General features: G+C 41.0%; 5 protein-coding genes across 5 annotated transcripts; 3 read left to right on the forward strand and 2 right to left on the reverse strand.

Moving 5' to 3' along the window:
• Window positions 1–8: 8 nt before the first annotated feature.
• LOC108603973 (serine/threonine-protein kinase/endoribonuclease IRE1) lies at window positions 9–6,273 on the reverse strand. The gene is made up of 8 exons (XM_017993184.2): window positions 5,905–6,273; window positions 5,697–5,811; window positions 3,347–3,790; window positions 3,067–3,289; window positions 1,945–3,008; window positions 1,692–1,882; window positions 1,466–1,630; window positions 9–1,412 (listed from the first exon to the last, which is right to left on the reverse strand). Exons 1-8 carry the CDS (start codon window positions 6,121–6,123, stop codon window positions 549–551), a joined length of 3,285 nt encoding a protein of 1,094 aa, XP_017848673.1. The 5' UTR covers window positions 6,124–6,273; the 3' UTR covers window positions 9–548.
• A 174-nt stretch (window positions 6,274–6,447) lies between these two features.
• On the forward strand, window positions 6,448–7,214 carry LOC108601539 (rRNA methyltransferase 2, mitochondrial). Its single transcript, XM_017989438.1, has one exon. The coding sequence runs from the start codon at window positions 6,450–6,452 to the stop codon at window positions 7,212–7,214; it is 765 nt and encodes a 254-aa protein (XP_017844927.1). The 5' UTR covers window positions 6,448–6,449.
• Window positions 7,215–7,382: 168 nt separating this feature from the next.
• LOC108603824 (transmembrane protein 256 homolog) lies at window positions 7,383–9,126 on the forward strand. The gene is made up of 3 exons (XM_017992954.2): window positions 7,383–7,672; window positions 7,735–8,043; window positions 8,889–9,126. Exons 1-3 carry the CDS (start codon window positions 7,580–7,582, stop codon window positions 9,030–9,032), a joined length of 546 nt encoding a protein of 181 aa, XP_017848443.1. The 5' UTR covers window positions 7,383–7,579; the 3' UTR covers window positions 9,033–9,126.
• Window positions 9,127–9,160: 34 nt separating this feature from the next.
• Window positions 9,161–16,002, reverse strand: LOC108603823 (probable multidrug resistance-associated protein lethal(2)03659). Its single transcript, XM_017992953.2, has 11 exons — window positions 15,935–16,002; window positions 15,435–15,566; window positions 15,297–15,382; window positions 14,042–14,201; window positions 13,606–13,978; window positions 13,053–13,481; window positions 11,834–12,999; window positions 11,282–11,772; window positions 10,960–11,225; window positions 9,971–10,900; window positions 9,161–9,922 (listed from the first exon to the last, which is right to left on the reverse strand). Exons 2-11 carry the CDS (start codon window positions 15,509–15,511, stop codon window positions 9,884–9,886), a joined length of 4,017 nt encoding a protein of 1,338 aa, XP_017848442.1. The 5' UTR covers window positions 15,512–15,566; window positions 15,935–16,002; the 3' UTR covers window positions 9,161–9,883.
• A 907-nt stretch (window positions 16,003–16,909) lies between these two features.
• On the forward strand, window positions 16,910–18,415 carry LOC108602929 (short-chain specific acyl-CoA dehydrogenase, mitochondrial). Its single transcript, XM_017991272.2, has 2 exons — window positions 16,910–17,027; window positions 17,142–18,415. The coding sequence occupies exons 1-2, from the start codon at window positions 16,994–16,996 to the stop codon at window positions 18,323–18,325; spliced, it is 1,218 nt and encodes a 405-aa protein (XP_017846761.1). The 5' UTR covers window positions 16,910–16,993; the 3' UTR covers window positions 18,326–18,415.
• The last annotated feature ends 22 nt before the right edge of the window (window positions 18,416–18,437 follow it).

Consider the following 18,437-nt stretch of genomic DNA (forward strand, 5'->3'; position numbering starts at 1 on the left):
ATTTTTAGTTGATTTTTATATATATATTTTAAGTGAAGCTGTATAAAATTGCAATCAAGGCCATTAACTTGTTTAGGTTTTAATTAGAAAAAAAGGTTTGGTTGCAGTTACGAAATGTTTAATACTAGGTGCAATTTTTTTTATATATAAAGTTTATATAAACTACAAGTTGTAGCAAATACAACGAGTGCCTCAGTAACATGCGGAGGCACTGCAATGAATGCTTTAATAATGAAAATATATAACTTTAACTATTTGCTATATAAATTTCGGCACTACATCGAAATATATAAATATTAATTATTATCACAGTTGAATTGTGTGCAAAACACACTTATCATTTCTTCAAACTTAATATATATATCGTATGAACTTCAGTACGTTTTGAAACATTTTGCTAAGAAACACGAATTTAAATTGGGAATTATCTTGGAATAGTTGCATAAAAATTGCACATTTTAAATAATAATAATAATATTTATGCTAAAAATTAAACTAAATTACATTACATTAAATAAACAAAATTGCCACACTGATTGCATGTGTATTTAATCCTGTGCGGTTGAGGGCAGAGTCCAGCTAACAAACTTTTCCTTCTCCTGCTCCTTATTGCCTGCATAGTTACGATTGCTTGCCTTGGTGCGGCGGAACTTGAAATTGGCAAACACATCACGTTTGCCAGCATCAGCAGCATCCAGCGCTTGGCCATCCAGCTCCAGATTGCGCTGCAGTCCGACGCCAGCCATGGGCTCCTCATTGACTGGCTTGCGAAAGTTGTAGGCGCCCTTGCGCTGCTTCAGCATCGAAGCAGGCGGCGGCGGCGTCTTCTTGGGACTACCTGTCTTGGGCATGGGCTTGGGATCACGCATTAGCATGGGAAACAGCGCATCGTCGGCATCAAAGTACCAAGGACGCGAGAAATGATAGCCCGCGCTGTAGTAGGGCTTGAAAACGGGTTCGTTTGAGCAAATACTGAAGGCATGATAGGCATGTGATATGAGCTGTGGAAAGCGCTCCACCCAGTAGTTGGTGAACTCGTGTGGTATGCTGCCAAGCAGCTCCTGCGCCTCTGGCGTCAGCTCATGATAGTGATGCTTCTTATTGCGCAGCGCGCGCAGCAAATCGCGCACGCTAGCGCCCATATAGCCGCGATATTTACGCAGATCGTCGGTGATTAGCGCATCCAAGTGCATGTTCCAATCTTCGAGCACAACAATGCGTCCGTTTTTCTCCAAAGATTTGAGCGGCTCAGCATGGAATTGCAGCTTCTCCACGCGATCGCTCACGTCCTGCAGAAAACTAAGCATCTTAGGCTCATCCCAGAATAAAGGATGATTGCCAATGCAGCGTGCGGGCGGACGCGACTGCGGATCCTTGTGTATCATATCAGATATAAGCTGCTCCGCTAATATCTACAACAAAAGTAATTTAATATAAATGCCAAATGCATATTTTGTGCGCTTACAATTTTGTTATGCTCGCTGTCGTCCTCAGCACGCAGCTTGGCCAGCGTGTACTCGTGGGAAAGTATGTTGGCCTGGCGCTTAAGCGTGTCACCAAAGGCATGATGACCACCGCTTAGCACATAGTAGTAAACGCAGCCCAGCGAGAATATATCCACAGCTGTAGTCTGTTAACAAAACAAATGTTTAATAACAAAGCTTAGATTAAAGTTCAATGCTGCAGCTTACGGTGCGTTGGGCGCGCATCATTTCGGGCGCTATCCAGCCATCAGTGCCTGTGACGCCGGAGCGACGTGAAAAGCTGGTGCGTCCAAAGTTAAGTTTCTTGCAAAGACCAAAGTCCGAGATCATAACACGCACCTTGCCTTTAGCATCGGGTAGCGATAGCAGCACATTCTGCGGTTTAATGTCGCGATGTACTAAAGCAAAAGATTAGGCATTAGTTTATGCATATAATTAATTGATGGATAGACTGACTCACCTATATCAAGTGAATGCAGATGACTAAGCCCAGCTGAGGACTGTATAAGCACCTGCCATATATCAATGTGCTCACGCAGCTCCAGCGCGCGCTCGCCCTCTGTATAATCCTGCAGCGTAGCAGCGCAAAGCTCCACAGCAATATAGCGAAACTGTCGATCCTGCTCGGTGCAAAAGTAACGCACAACATTCTCATGTGCATCAGATTCACGCAGCAGCGCCACCTCACGATCCGCAAAGGTAAAACACTCAGGCAGCAGCCGTTTGACAGCAACAAAGCGCTCCTCAAAGTTGCCTTTGAAAACAAAAGTGCCCTCGCAGCCTTTGCCCAGCACCTCATTCGAATTGAAGCTTATTTTGCCCACGCGCACTTGTCCATTGCCCAAGTCTACCAGATCCTGCGCGCTTATGTTGCTGCCATTGCTACCATTGCTGCCATTAGCGCTGCCACCTGTAGGCACCAGCGTTTTGGAGCCATTCTCGCTCTGCTTCTGCAGCTCACGCATAGTGCTGCACGTATACCAGAATAAAGCAATCATGCCCATAACAATAACAATCAGTATCTGATGCACTTTGCCGCTGGGATGCTCCATGAACCACTCGTTAATAAAAGCCTGCACTTTGTTGCTGTTGGCCAGTATAATTGTTTTGGTGCGATTTATGGTATTAAACTGCGGCTCAATTGTAAGCTCCAGCTCTGGATCTGTTTGCACGCCAATGTCAGCAGCGTTTTTCTCATTATTTGCCAGCAGCCCAAAGCCATCGTTATAGTTGTGTATGGTAGCCAAACTTTGCACATCTTTGTTGTCCGCAGGTGTAGGCGACAGCTGTAAATTGCCATCATTGGGCATATTGTAATGACCCAGCATAATGCCAGGATTGTCCTGCAGCATGTCATTTATGTAAATAGTGCGTGGATCAGCTGCTTGATTGTTGTTTTGCTCAGCAGCAGGTCCATCCAGCAGCTTAATGGCAGGCGTAGTTGAAATACGCGGCGTATTCTTGTCCACCAGCGAGGGTAGTGCATAAAGTCCATTCTGATGCTCGCCCACATACAGCGATTGACTATAAATTGTTAAAAGCGTATTAGCAAACAGTAGTATAAATTATAGTTTAAGCTTACAATAGTTTAACAGTATTAACATTGCCTATTTTAGACTCTTCCAATATAGCTTGATAAGCTTCATCGGATACAGTGGTAAAGGGCACGCTTAGCAAACCATCGGGTCCTAGCAGAAAAGCAGCAACTACCGGACTGCTTAGATCACGTTGCCATAGAAATTTGCCCTGCTTGCGATCTAGTGTAACAATTTGTCCGCTGCTAGTGCTGGTCAAGTGTATATACTCTGCAAATGAATAAACAATTAATATATAATAACTAATTGACTTAAATGTTCACTTACCATACTCCTTCGCCAGCTCTGGTGGCGCACTTAACGCATTATAATCATAAAAAGTAATATTCCAGGGTTTGACATTTTTATCTTTAGCCAAACTGTCGTACATCATAACCGTGTACTGCGTGCGTCCCAAGTAAATAGCACGCGATGTTGCCCAGCCAATTTGCTCATCCTCTGTGCCATCCATGCTGGCATCACCAAAGCCCATAACCTTTTCACGTCGTCCTGTCTTTGGATCAATCATATACCAAGTGTCGCTCTTTTTGCCCGAGTACAAAATGCCATCGGATGAGCGACAAGGCGCATTGGCCACCAGCTGTGGTATAGTGTAGGGCAACTTCTTTAGACTGCCCATTTGTCCTAACTGATAAATGCTGCCATCTCTAGGATCAGGCAAATAATGCGGCACATGCACATTTTCCTGCGGCTCTGCAACAATAGGCGGATCTGCAATAAACAGCAAGTTATAAATATTGTATTTAAAATAAATATAGCGCATAAATATTGTGCAAATTGTTAAAAACAACTTGAGCACTTTTCATGCTGCTGCTGTTTGCATTATTTGTACAAAACACTTGAGCACATATTTGTTATCATTAATGCACAGCAGCAGGCACATGTCTATATCTACAAACGTATCATAAACAATTTCAAGTAACTGCCAAGTATTATCTATTTTCAATACACCAACTTGACAACAATAACAAAATTATGGTAAACTGCAGTAAGTAGTAATTTGTTAAAGTTTAAGTTGCTGCTAGGCGACAAATATGAACAACAAAGCGCGCACACACATGTGTACTATATATATGTATGTGTATGTCGACCGACTAGTGCTTATCTTTAAAATTTAACCCACTCACGCCGTTATGCATTGGCGCGTTAATTTCATTAAGAATGTAAGAGTTACTGAGAGAGCATTACAAGCGCTCTCTCTCTTTTACGCTCTCTCTCTCAACAGGTCATTTAACCTGGCTGGTCGAGCACTCTAATTAGCATTCGCATTCTAATCAAATAACGGCGTATTCTGCCATGTGATGAGCTAATCAACAGCGACTAAAACATCAAAATATGTAATACCAAATCAATATTGTTTATACTTTTAGTCGTTACGCTTGACTTATTAAAATAATGCAGCCAAAATGAGCACATTACATTAGAGTTAATATTATTATATACACATATCATTTGTTTAGTTTATTAGCTTCATTTACGTCTTGCTTTTGTCAACCTTAATGACTACAGTTCCAAGTAATCGGACTTGTATATAGTATTCGTATGAATTGTTTTGCATCTGAAAATCTTGTTCAGATGTTCTACACATGTAGCCGCTGCTGCTAAAATGATATGCCATGAAATTAAATGAAAGGCCAGCAGCGCTTAGAGCAGCGTGAAATTTGTGATTTGAAAAACATTCATATATATGTATGTACATGTGTATGTGTGGTATGTATAGATCTAAACATAAACCACATGTAGATTTATCGCTGCATACAATCTTTACGGTACGCCCCGTTACTCTGTATGCTGTATAAAAAATAAAATAATTATTATTCGTTATCGAATGATTGTCTACTATATAAAATTAAACTAACTTTTAGCAGCAAAGCTTGCTTGTCAATTTAAAATTAATAAATGTAACTCTATAATCAAAGCCACATTATATGAAATAGCTTTTATATTGATTTTGACGTTTGTGCGTAATACGTGCAATATTTTGCCAACTGTCATCGAGCCAGGCATGGAAAAACACAATAACAAAAGCGATAATAATATTTTTGTGTTGGCAGTTTAATTAAGAGCACCTCTACTTTGGATACTTTTGTTTGGGTTTTCTATGTGCGTGGCGTGTCTACAAAGATTACGCCTCTACTTGTGTGTGTATTTATAAATTTCTTATCAGTACACGCCGTTGAAATTATTTCTACAGAAGTGAGAGTAACCGCAGCAGCATCTCAGCCGCGCGGCGATATACCGGGTAATACACCAATACATACGCACCAATACATACGCTCTCTAGTTTGGTGTGATGAGCTCATCGATGTTAAAGAACTTTGCGCTATTACTTATGTTGCACTTATTCTCTTTAATGCAACAGTGTTTGTTTTGCTTTTGCTTTTGCTCGCCGGTGTCGCTAAGAGCGCCCAGCTTGCGTTGGGGGTTGTGGGGCGTTTAACAGCAGGCAACACTGTTGCTGACATATGCTTACTATCTCACAAGCACACACATGCATAAGCAAGCAGTGTAAATGGGGCTACCTTTCACGATTGCATTTAGCGGCAACGACACACATAAGTTCAAGTAATAAATGTGTCTATGTGTGTGTTTGTGTGTACTTGTTTTTTGTAATTACCATCTGCTATAGTCCAGCGTATTTCGCTTGTCGTCGGATCGATTGCAGTTAGACCACCGCCTAGCGTTGAAAATACCATTAAAGCCTCCTCGTCACGGGCAAGATCCGTACAATCCTATACAAAAGTACAGAAATCAACCAAAAAAAAATATTTATGCGGGCTTTTGTCACGTTGTCACAGCGAAAATTTTAAAAACCCTATTCTTACCGCCTTGTCCTCATCACTGCTCACAACTTCTGCAGAGTCGGCATTCGCACCTTTGCTTTGATTTTGTTTTGATGCTGAGGCTGATGCAATCGTACCGCCCAATAACAAAATTAGCACGCACAGAGCAACGCAATAGTATTTCATTTTGCAAACTCTGAGCGACAAAGACGTCGACGACTTGATTGCTGTTGTTGTTGCTGTCATTGCCGCGTGAGACATGCGCGAATTTTTAATTGGTTTCAATTTTAGAATTGGTGCAGTTTTATTTTTATTAGGATTGTATCATATTTTCAATATTTAACTTCTTTTGCTTCTTTTTAAATTTTCACTTGTAGTCGTTTCACAATTATTGCGTATTTTCTTTCACCGACATTGTTGTGTGTTTTAGACTTTTTTTATGACTAACACTTTTCTGTTAAGCTCAACAGATTTACATGGTGCGCTCATTTGGGTACTGTTAACCAGGGCTAACAATTGCGACATTTACAAGTTTGGTATCGATACTCGAACATATGTTATTGTACATTTGTTTTGATTATTGCACAATGCGAAAGACTGAATTACAGCGTAGTTATTTATTAATAAAACGTTTGTTTCAAACCCAAAGTGCCGTACAGTATGCGAAACAGCAGCCACGCAACCTTAAGGGAAGAAGCAAAAGCTCACAGGATTGGCTTACGCGGCAGCTAGCCGATCCCTATGTGGAGAAGGCGCGCATGATGAATTATCGCTGCCGCAGTGCATTTAAGCTTATGGAAATGGACGACAAGTACAAAATACTAAAGCCGGGTGATATGGTGTTGGATTGCGGTGCAGCTCCAGGCAGTTGGACACAGGTGGCAGTGGAGCGTACCAATGCAGCCGGAAAGCAGGAGCGTGCGCCCCAAGGAGCAGTTTTCAGCATTGACCTATTGCATTTTCATGCTGTGCCGGGTGCGACCATATTTGGTGGCATGGATTTTACCACATCGCTAGCCCAGCAGCGTCTGCGAGAATCCCTTGCCGGTCGACAAGTCAACTGCGTGATGTCCGATATGGCTCCCAATGCAACAGGAGTACGCATGCTGGATCAGGAAAGCATCACCAATCTATGCTATGAAGTGCTACGCTTTGCTTTAGCTATGTCAGCGCATGGAGCTAATTTGGTAGTGAAAATCTGGGACAACGGCGATGTTCCCAAATTAGAACGCGATATTCAGACATACTACGAAAAAGTTAAGCGAGTTAAACCTCGAGCCAGTCGTGGAGATTCGGCTGAGCATTTTCTGTTGGCAAGAGGCTTTAAAGGCTTTCCGCCTGCGCCCACATAGTTTTTGTTATTACACTTATTCATAATAAATAAAATAAAAAATTAGCAAAAAGTTTTTGTTCAAAATGTACATTGGCGCTAATGTTATCGATATCGAATAGAGTTAACAGAATTAATGACAAGTCGAAATCTTTTGAATATAACAAAAATAAACCAAGCAATCCAAGTGATATTCAAAAACACAATATATTCCACAAAATATATGTTTTTTCGTGGCCACAACTCCAGCACTTAATCGATAACCATTCGATTAAAGCTATGTTATCTGTGCATCAAACATAAGCATCAGCTGTTGCCAGCGCCAAAAAATTGGAAGTTTGTTCTCCCTGTTAAATTACAAATTATACGCAAAACACATCTGTAAACATGACAGCCGGTGATATTCTGGACTATATAACACTTGGTAATCCTGTCAGCAAAGGAATTATTGCGTCATCAGGTGCAATAATGCGTGCGATTGTAAGTGCATTTCGCAAAGATGGTGTACATTTTATAACAGTTTTTGTTGTTTTTACTTGCAGGGCTTGCGCCCCAAGAATTCGCAAATAAGGGATGGAGGACCAAGTATGCAGTCAATCAACGTATCTGAGGAGCTATCACGTGTCGGATTGTATAGGATCGTTGGTCGGCATTATAATTTTGTGCGGCTTGCCGGTTTGGGCGGTGCATCGGCCATTTTTATGGGTGCCTATTGCAAATACTATTTGAAGGACGTGCGCGATCCTAAGGAGCAGGTGGAGTCACAGTCATTTGCTGACATAGCCAATCGCATTCACTTTTTACATTCATTTGCGCTTATGGCCATGCCACTGGCACACTACCCCGTTTTTGTAAGTACCCAAACTGGGGTTTCCCCTAATTCATTTTTAAACTGATATTGATACGACAGAGCATGCAAATGTTTTGCTTATTTAATTGTTTATTTATTTGTTTTAATTGAGCATCATAAAGCTTTTCGGTTATTTCTCATTTGTATAGTTAAATCTCTGAACGGAATTTACAACAACTCGCGTTACTCTTTGAATGATTTGACTTTGCTTATGGAATTTAACATTGATACAATTATTAGTATGCTTACAATTTAATTGACATTCACTAATGCGCTGATTGTTTGATCAGTTACAAAAAAATTGAACTCTGCATGTAGTTTGATATTTTGCTAAGCGTTTTCAAATTACCTTCCCTAAGGTAGTACAATTATAAATGTATAATGTATATGAAGTATTTCCTCAAAGCTAAAGCTAAATGTTTCAACAACCACTAATTGCAGCTTAAAAGTAATTTTTAATACCACATTATGAAACTTGTATACGAGAATTGCTAACCATTAACAATACTTTATTTAGTTTTGGGAGCGGGAGCTTGATATGAAGGTTCATAGTTGATATGGGTTCAGGAATTGTATTGTCTACATGCTTTGGAGTTTCATTTAAAAAATGTACCAAAAAAACAGCCTCAATAACGCTGTAAGATTTTTCAATTTTGCATTTGTTTGTTTGTGGTTTTCTTTGTTTTTGTTTCAGCCTTATTTAATAAGTAAATTGTAGTTTTGTTTTTTTGCCAACAACTAAAGCTAACATCAAAATATGCGAAAAAATACATATTGTCTAACATTTAAATGCAACGCGCGCTAAATTAATAAATGTTGTGTTTGTTTTTTGTTAAATTCTTACAGACTGGCATTATGATGACCATGGGCACCTTGCTATTCTCTGGTTGCATGTATTATCGCGCTCTGACCGGCAGTAAGAAACTACAGCACTATACCACAATTGGTGGCTTTTGTTTGATTGGTGCTTGGCTATCACTGGTGGTCTAGATGGGATTTTTAGTCTGTTTTCACAATGCGTAGAATACATTTATATGTATATATATATATAACTTATGTTTAAAACCAACTAAAGCTAAAGCTAAAAATTAAGTTATGCATCGCTATATATAATCATATAAATATAAATACTTTTCGCTTTTAGAAAGCGCTTTTTTAGTTTTTAAATTTTTAGCAGCGAAATGGAAGATACTTTACGAGTTAAATGCATAAATGCATTGCTCTTTACATTTAACATAGATGATTTAAATGCAGTTCTACTTCTTAAAGCTAAAACTTTGGTTGAGCACAAATGCGAAAATGAAAATGAAAATAATAAGTATGTTTGAAATAAAAATGTGTTAATTTGTTACATTTATTGTGTATACCTGTACATTAATAAATTACTATAAAAAACACACACGTACATTATTCCTAGGCGTAACAGTTAATAGATATTTTCTTGTTCTTTCATATGCATTATTGTCATGATTGGAACACATTTTATACGAAATTTGCAAAAGGCAAACTTTCAAAGTTTACTCATGCTTGAGTCTGAAAATAAATCTCTCTTCTTCTTGCTTATTGTCCACATTCATCGTTAATTACGAACTAGTTTCATCAATTCAACTAACATTTAAACTATATATATACATGTAATTTGTACATATGTATGTGTGTCTGTATAAAAAACTGTCTATTCTCCATTACTGTTTCGCTTTTGGCTACCCTAATAGTTTCTGCTTGGAGGCCTCCGCAAAGAGGAAGGTCTTCTGTATGCCCGCATTGGCTGCCGGGTGGTTCGTGATTGGTTCCAGTATCTTAAGTATGTAGTCTTTAAAAGCCTTTGGCACGGCGAAATGTCAAGAATCCTTCTTCGCCCGCAGGTTGTCCTCATGTGCCTGCAAACAAATGTTAATAATAAATTCTCAACTAAATTGCAGACTCACCTTTTGTGCCACCTTAAGCAGCGCATCGAATGTTGCATCGCCTGTCTGCTTGACCATGCTGTGGAACACCTTCTTCTCGCTTACTGTAAGCAGCTCGAATGGTGAGCCAAACTCCACAGCGCGTCCTGCATCCATAACCAATACCTTGTCCGAATCCATTACTGTATGCAGTCGATGTGCTATGGTGAGCACTGTGCACTCCCTGAACTTGTTTCTGATCGTAGTCTGTATAAGCGCATCTGTCTGTGGATCCACGTTGGCTGTTGCCTCATCCATAACCAGTATGCGATTCTCGCGCAGAATAGCGCGTGCCAGGCACACCAATTGGCGCTGACCCACACTAAAGTTGGTGCCGCCCTCGGAAATTTTGCTCATAAGTCCGCTGGGCAGCTCGGCTACTACTTCCTTCAACTTAACCTCCTCCAGTGATTCCCACAGCTTAGCATCTGAGTACTCATCGAAGGGATCCAGATTGTAACGCATAGTGCCAGAGAATAGCACCGGCTCCTGTGGTATAATGGAAATCTTGCTGCGCAGATCATGCAAGCCAATGTCGTTGGTATCACGTCGATCGATGAGAATTGCGCCTTCATTATATGAAAGTCTGAACAGCGCATTGATAAGCGATGACTTGCCGGCGCCAGTGCGTCCTACAATGCCAACCTTCTCGCAGGTCTTTATGTCAATGTTCAGAGAGCGCAGCACATAGTCCGCATCCTTTTCAGGGAAGTAACGCAGACTCAGATCATCAAACTTAATCTGGCCCTCATCTGGCCATTCCTTTGGTGGCTTCTTATTCGGCTTGGACTCAAACTCGCCCTCTGGCTCCAGATCTTCATACTCAACAACGCGCTCCACGGCTGTCATGGTGTTCTCCAGCTCAGCAGACTGACGCATGCCCCACTGCACCATACCAGTCATGCCCATGGCCTGGAGGAATAAACTCATAGTTTAAAATATGAAAGTCAAGCGAAGAGCTTGATGCTTACCTGTGTGATGGCCAAGCCTACATCACCACCGTTCTCTGGTGCAAAGAGGAAGAAGCTGAGCGTGACCACAGCTATGTAGATGACACAAACCAAGTCCAGCCAGTAGCCAAACGCACGACTAGTGACCAGGAACATATAGAAGCCTGAGCTGTGTAAATCCTGGAAGTTGTCAAACTCAGCAATCAACTCCTTCTGTGCGCCAAAGGCGCGTATAGTGGGCAAGCCGTTCAGAGAGGCGCTCAGATGCGAGTAAATGGGTGAGCGAGCTGTGGAATCAGAGCATTAATTAAATATATAAGAGCGCTGCTTAGCTGCCACTTACTTATAGCCTCCAATCGCTTGACATCACGCGAGGTGGTTAGATAAAAGGAGCGCAGGAAATAAAACACAATGACCAGGAAAATCGTTGCCACAATGTAGTAAACATTGATGATGCACAGCACCACAATGATGCCAATAATGGATAAGAAGATTTGCATAACATCCATCATAACAGAGGGCAGAATTTCATCCACTTGACCCAAGTCCTTGGAGAAGCGATTCAAGATGCGACCCGAGGGATTTGTATTGAAGAAATGCATTGCAGCGCGAGTGACGCCCTGGAACATCCGATTGTGTAGGACCTTGGAGCTCTTCGAGGCCAAATAGAAGAAGAGCACGCTGCGCACCAGCGAGAAGACAATGACCATGACGTTAATGGCAGTAAAGTAGTAGATATCGATGGGATCAGTGTCGCTATTGATGCGGGGCATGAACGAGCGACGCAAGCGCGACATAAACGAGTCCGTATTGGCATGTCCATTCTTGTTGACCCTGTGTGTTCAAATTTAAAGCATTAGCTCAAGGTAGAAGAGTATAAAGAGCTGCTGCTTACCAGTAGGAGAGGAATATATCGCCACCAGAGCCCAGCACTTGAGCGCCAATGCAGAAGAAAGCAAACACAATGAAGAGCGCATAGCCATTGGCACCAAAGTATTTCTTGTATAAGCTCATGCCAATGCGTCCTTCGGTGCGATTCTCCTGCGTCTGCATGGGTGACTCAACAACCACAGAGTCAGTAGCAGATTCCAAGGAGGAAACACTGTTCTGGCGACTGCGCTTGCTGCTGATTTGTGATAGGCGACGCTTTTCAGCTGAAGCATCACCAGCGCCTTCATCCTTCTTGCTGGGATCGGTTAACATTTGCGCAAAGTCCAGCCCACTCTTGCACATGGACTCGTAAGTGCCCTTGGCGCTTATTTTGCCCTTGTCCATAATGACTATCATATCAGCTTGCTCCAAAAACTGCAGCTGATGCGTTACCAGCAGCACAATATCGTCGCGCAGAAAGCCGCGCATGCATTGATCGAATAGATGACGTCCCACATGCGTGTCCACAGCGCTGAGTGGATCATCGAGTAGGTAAACATCCGCCTTGCGATAAACAGCGCGTGCCAAACTAATGCGCGCCTTTTGTCCACCTGAAAGCGAAGCGCCACGCTCACCCACAATCGTTTTGTCGCCATAGGGCAGCAGCTCAAAGTCACGCTCAAGCGCACACTTCTTAACCACCTGACGATAGCGACTCTTGTCCATGGGCAAACCAAACAGAATATTTGAGCGCACTGTGCCTGTGAATAGCCAAGGCTCCTGTGAGGCATAAGACAAGTTGCCATTGACGCGCACTGTGCCTGATTCTGGCTGCAGTTCACCCAGTATAGTTTGTATTAAGCTTGACTTTCCGGAGCCTACGGGTCCTATAACAGCAACCAGCTGTCTTGGCTTAAACTTCAAGTTTATATTATCCAGCGTGTATTCTGTAGCCTTCGAATCCCACTTGGCTCTCAGCTTGCTGATGCTAACGCTAAGCTCTGCCTCGCTAGGACGACGACTGCTGGGACGCAGCACGCCTGTAGCTGTCGAAACTGCTTCCTGTAGTATAGCTTGTGGCTTGTTGCCCAGTTTCTGCTCATCCACATCGTTGGACTTGTCGCGCACTTTAGTCTCCTCATGCATCATAAACTTTTGTATGCGTCCAATGGAAACAAGCAGCTCAGCAAACTAGAAATTTATAAAATTAGAATATGTTTAGATGTATATTGATTGCTACTAACCTGTGAGATGCCCATGGGGAAGTATATGGTCATGGTATTACGCAGAATATTGTAGTAAGCAGTAATGACGAAAGCCTTCTCAGCAGTGAGCAGCTTGCCCAACAGCACAAATCCCACCAAGCTGACAAACACGGAGATACGAGTGACATACATAATAAAGCTCTGGAGTGTGCCTCGGATGTAGTTGACCTTGCGTATAGCATTCATTTCCTTGATGCGCACATAGTCAATCATTTTGCTAAAGGGAATTTCCCAGGCATACATCTTGATGACCTGTATGCCCGATATAATCTCGTTCATCATGCGCACACGTTCATCCGTGCGCAAAGCTGTGCGCAGACGCAGCACCGATGTCTTCTTGCCCAAATAAGCCTGGAGCGGAATGAATAACAACATCACAGCGACGCCAAAGAATGCAGCAACTCCAATCTGCAAATAAATTTATTATGTTGTAGATTAGAAAGCGATTAAAGATAACTTATTGTTAGTGAAGTGGCTGGTGCCAGAGTCGAAACTGATTTGCCAAAATGTTTATTGCACTATCTCGACTTACCTCACGATACATGAGCCAGGTGACCACGCCAATTTCCACTGGGCCCAGCCATAAATAATGCATGTGTATAACCGACACATCCAGTCGGCCAACATCGTTCGATATGAGATTAACCACTTGACCAATTGTCGTGTCGCCCAGAGCGGTGCGACTGAGACGCAACGCCTTGCGATAAATCATGCTGCACATGGCTATGCGCACCTTCATGCCCGTATGGAACATGCCCAGCATATAGGGATGCATAAACATAACATTGAAGGCGCTGCACAAGATAACGCCGGCGGCATAAAGATAAGCCTTGGTCTGATCGTTGCTGTCCTGATTGTTGGCATAGAAGGAAACCAAACCACCCAAGCAAAGCGGCTGAGTAACGCTAAAGATTAAGTGAAAACAATAAATAAACAATTGAATATGCTTGTGGGCGTGTCTGGCTTACCGGAAGCCCATTTCCAGTATGAAGAGCACACAGCCCAAGAGCCCAAAGCGCCAGCCAAAAACATTTAACGTTGCCTTGAACAGGCTGGGAGTCTTCTTCTTCTTGCGCTTCTCCTCCACCTCCTTCTCCCAGGCATCGCTAAGCTTCTGGCCCAGCGTATCTGCAATTACAGTTTAGTCGTTTAAAAGATTGTTAAATCATTTTTCTTACGTCATGCGTTTTTTTTACGCTAATAAATCAAGCGATTTATATGCTATATTGTCTTTTGTTTATCAGTTATGAGCGTTAAGGCCATAAAGTACAAGTTGCAGCTGTCTTAGCAGTTAACTAAAGATAATCCCAAGCATATAGACTATGTACTCTACTTCCGCAGGCTTATATATTCTTATATTTAATAAACTATTATTGTTTACCTATATAAATATTTACGCAAGTCGTACGCCTGATAAGATTGTCGACTTAATGTCAAAGCTTTTGTCTCTATGGGCTAATTTATTATAAGTAAATAAGCTGCAGATATTAGTTTTATATCACATGTCAATTTATGATTGAAAGCTAAACTCATTAACTTTGGCAAAAGTTATCAATGAAAAACTATAACAATTGTTTTCAATTTCATTTAATCAGCTGCAACTGGATTTGGATATATGTTCAGCATTGAATTTATGACTTTCAACCTTGACGTAACTTTTTGTTCAATCAATTGATTAAATTAAATCTTATCAAAGGATGAGTTATCATATAATTTATAAGACAACTTATAATATCACTTTCTATATTCTATATACTCTGCTTATGTATGCTTAATCAGTTATAAAAAAAGGAATTTTATTCAGGAAGTACTTGGATCTGCAATTTGTAGACCAAATGTGCACACATGCTTTGTTTCTATCTAATCGTAGTAACCTTAAGTACTGTCTCAGTCAAACCTGTCGCTTGACCACTTGACTTAACACACGTAAAGTGAAGAGTGAAGAGTTTGATAGTATGGTACTAACTAAAAAAAACAAGCAACTTCGTAATGTACTTTCCAAAAATTGTTGCTTAACCTTCGGTCAAACTAAATAGTTGCAAAAACCAGCTAAAACAAGAATGTCTTAGTTGGGCGCTGCCAAATCAAAGACAGCTGCTCTATATCTAATAAAAGTAGTCTATGCTTATCACTAGAAAATCCTCAGCATTGGATGAGCCCCGTTCAAAGTACAATTCGTCAGACTTTGAACCTAAATTTGGCTGCTTCTATTTCTCAACTTACCCGATTTGTGTTCCTTGAGTGCTCTATATAAATCGCTTTCATCAAGTGTTTTCTTGCGGCCCTTGAAAAATGTGGGCATGGCAAAGCTAAAAATAGATTTAATCAATATGAATCATTTATAAGCATTTTATAACTTACCAAAACATTATTGAAGACAACGGATTCGATGTCTCCCGCGGATTTGGCGGCAACTGATCGGCTTTCATGGACTGCATCTTGCTGTTTGCTAATTTATCATTTGTTGAGATTTATTACACTTAACGAGCGCCGCTGAAAGATTAATTTTTTTTAAATTTAATATACATATTTTTTATCTTTGTATCATAGCTTATATTGCAGCTACACAATCTTGTTGCTTGCATTATTAATAACAATTTTAAATGCTTATCTTGACTTGGGATATGCGTTGATTATTATTTAAGAAACTTTGCCAAGCAGTTAAAAAACAGTTTAGTAATGATGAATTGACACAATTAAACTGCTTAATGCTTGGTCCATAAAATATGACACATTTGTTTATTTAGTAAACAAGAATGAACTTGTTATTCTTTTAATTAATATCACTTTTCGGTTGAAAACACCTGATTTTATTATTTTTCATTCATACACTATCACTTTATATGGATAAGGATACTAACACACACTCGAGTCATAAAAATAAGGCTGCCAAACGACTTCGCCGTGTTGCGTTCGAAGCAAATCACAAACAGTAACTTGTCTCTTGGCCAGATGTACGGTGCACTTTTATAGGTTCTTGAGGCAGCGATAAAGGCTGGCCAAAACATTGTTATCACCCTTGGGACTGCGTTTGCGATAATAGCCCGATCATTGAAGAGTCTGATAAGCGCTGCTAAATAAAACTAAAACTAAAGCGATTAGCTGCACACAGCTGACGCTTAGTCAAGGCTCTTAGATGAATGAACTTATTGAATTTCCGCATGTGCAATCAATTATTGCTATGTATCCTTTTTCGCTGTATCGGTTTTCCTTAGTGCTTACCTTTGTTGGGAGCTCACAGCAATTTGTTTTGGAAATGGCGCAAATAAAACAGAAAACAATAAAAGTATATCTTGGGAACTTAACAAAAATAAAACTTTAAATTCAAATCAATAAACAATTACTGTGCCAATTTATTCATGTGCAATTCACTTAAATTCACTAGTTATTATTGCGGCTTTAAATAAGAAGTGCCCTATGTGCTTTTTTGGTGTTGAATTAAATGTAATTGTGCAATAAAAAAATAACGTTAAACAAGTTAGTGCGTGCCCAAAACTTTCTTTTCTTCCTCTTCTCTTGTTTTGGCAACGCAGGCGCATAATATCGATAGTTCGATGTCCTTTCACAAATAGGCATACATAAATACGCGCCAAACTAAATCACAACATGCCCACAAATATTATGTTTTTAAAATGTGCATTTCTTAAAGTAGTTCTAGTATTTTTGTATTAAATTTAAACAGTGATCGTTATTTTTGAACAAGCTGTTACCAATTTATTTGAATTTGTTGCTCGTTCAAATGAATCGCTCTTTGGAACTAGTAGCAGTCACCGATAACAAAAACAAAAGTGCACTCTCAGTCGATAGCCAAGTACATTGTTTATTTATACGTTTTTTTCCGTTCGGCTTTTGCTTGTGCGTTTAATTAAGATTTTTTAATAATTTTACATATATTAATATAAACTTAAGCATAAAGCGCAATGCAGTCTGTTCTAAAAACAACTTTAAATGTTGGTAAGTAGTCTAAATAATTTCAGGCTTTGACTTTGTACCTGTTGATATGTATGTAGTACATACATATGTATGTTTCATATATGCGAATGTTTTCATGTGTTATCAATTATATAGCTCGTAAATCGACGCAGTTACGGCAAATAGCATCTATTGCTGCTCTTTCGGAGACCCATCAAATGCTGCAGAAGACCTGCCGAGACTTTGCCAACGCGGAGCTGTGTCCAAATGCAGCTAAATTTGATCGTGAACATCTCTATCCGGCGCAACAGATTAAACAAATGGGAGAGCTTGGACTTATGGCCATATCAGTGCCAGAAGAGCTTGGCGGCACGGGTCTGGACTATATGGCGTATGCTATTGCCTTGGAGGAAATCTCACGCGGCTGCGCTTCTGCTGGCGTTATCATGTCAGTTAACAACTCGCTGTACCTTGGACCTTTGGATGGGTATGGAAATGCTGCTCAGAAAGCTGCTTACATAACGCCATATACAACAGGCGAGCGTGTGGGTTGCTTTGCGCTCTCCGAACCGGGCAATGGCTCCGATGCAGGTGCCGCATCTACTGTGGCAACGGAGAAAGGCGATCGTTATGTTTTAAATGGCACCAAGGCGTGGATTACAAACGCTTTTGAGGCAGAGGCAGCTATTGTGTTTGCTACAACCAACAAGCAGTTGAAACATAAAGGCATCTCCGCTTTTATAGTGCCCAAGGACATAAAAGGCTTTTCGCTGGGTAAAAAGGAGGACAAGCTTGGTATACGCGGCTCCTCTACCTGTCAGCTTATATTTGAAGACTGTGAAATACCCAAAGAGAACCTGCTTGGCCAAACGGGAGCAGGTTTTAAGATAGCCATGCAGACGCTAGATGCCGGACGCATTGGCATTGCCGCTCAGGCGCTGGGCATTGCACAGGCATCTCTAGAGCTGGCTGTGGACTACTCCCAGAAGCGTCAGGCATTTGGCAAGCCCATATCAAAGCTACAAGCTATTCAACAAAAGATTGCAGACATGTCCCTAGCTGTGGAATCAGCACGTCTCTTGACTTGGCGCGCCGCCTGGCTGAAAGATAATAAACTACCGTACACGAAGGAGGCAGCAATGGGAAAGTTGGCCGCCTCTGAAGCAGCAACACTCTGCGCACATCAGTGTATTCAAGTCCTAGGCGGCATGGGATATGTAACTGACATGGCGGCAGAGCGTCATTACCGTGATGCTCGCATTACTGAAATATACGAAGGAACCTCCGAAATACAGCGCTTGGTTATCGCTGGCTCAATACTGAAGGAATACTCCAATTAATATTAATTTTAAGTACATTTGTAGTCGCAATGCAATATCTTTTGTAACACACTTTTATTGATTTTTAACTTTTATAAAAAACTACCTATTAGAAACAAAATAAACTTATCAA

Source organism: Drosophila busckii, chromosome 3R, assembly GCF_011750605.1.
Source record: "Drosophila busckii strain San Diego stock center, stock number 13000-0081.31 chromosome 3R, ASM1175060v1, whole genome shotgun sequence".
In the NCBI taxonomy this organism is placed as follows: domain Eukaryota; kingdom Metazoa; phylum Arthropoda; class Insecta; order Diptera; family Drosophilidae; genus Drosophila; species Drosophila busckii.

Excerpts from the sequence above, each read along its gene's own strand:
- LOC108602929 (XM_017991272.2), top strand. The coding sequence starts at position 16,994 with ATGCAGTCTGTTCTAAAAACAACTTTAAATGTTG. Across the intron at positions 17,028-17,141 it reads AAAAACAACTTTAAATGTTG|CTCGTAAATCGACGCAGTTA; the intron begins GTAAGTAGTCTA and ends TCAATTATATAG.
- LOC108603973 (XM_017993184.2), bottom strand. The coding sequence starts at position 6,123 with ATGTCTCACGCGGCAATGACAGCAACAACAACAGCAATCAAGTCGTCG. Across the intron at positions 3,009-3,066 it reads GTTAATACTGTTAAACTATT|TCAATCGCTGTATGTGGGCG; the intron begins GTAAGCTTAAAC and ends AACAATTTATAG. Across the intron at positions 1,883-1,944 it reads TCTGCATTCACTTGATATAG|TACATCGCGACATTAAACCG; the intron begins GTGAGTCAGTCT and ends CTTTTGCTTTAG.
- LOC108601539 (XM_017989438.1), top strand. The coding sequence starts at position 6,450 with ATGCGAAAGACTGAATTACAGCGTAGTTATTTATTAATAAAACGTTTG.
- LOC108603824 (XM_017992954.2), top strand. The coding sequence starts at position 7,580 with ATGACAGCCGGTGATATTCTGGACTATATAACACTTGGTAATCCTGTC. Across the intron at positions 7,673-7,734 it reads GTGCAATAATGCGTGCGATT|GGCTTGCGCCCCAAGAATTC; the intron begins GTAAGTGCATTT and ends TTTTACTTGCAG. Across the intron at positions 8,044-8,888 it reads TGGCACACTACCCCGTTTTT|ACTGGCATTATGATGACCAT; the intron begins GTAAGTACCCAA and ends AAATTCTTACAG.
- LOC108603823 (XM_017992953.2), bottom strand. The coding sequence starts at position 15,511 with ATGCAGTCCATGAAAGCCGATCAGTTGCCGCCAAATCCGCGGGAGACA. Across the intron at positions 13,482-13,605 it reads CCTGGCTCATGTATCGTGAG|ATTGGAGTTGCTGCATTCTT; the intron begins GTAAGTCGAGAT and ends ATTTATTTGCAG. Across the intron at positions 11,226-11,281 it reads CAAGCGATTGGAGGCTATAA|CTCGCTCACCCATTTACTCG; the intron begins GTAAGTGGCAGC and ends CTGATTCCACAG.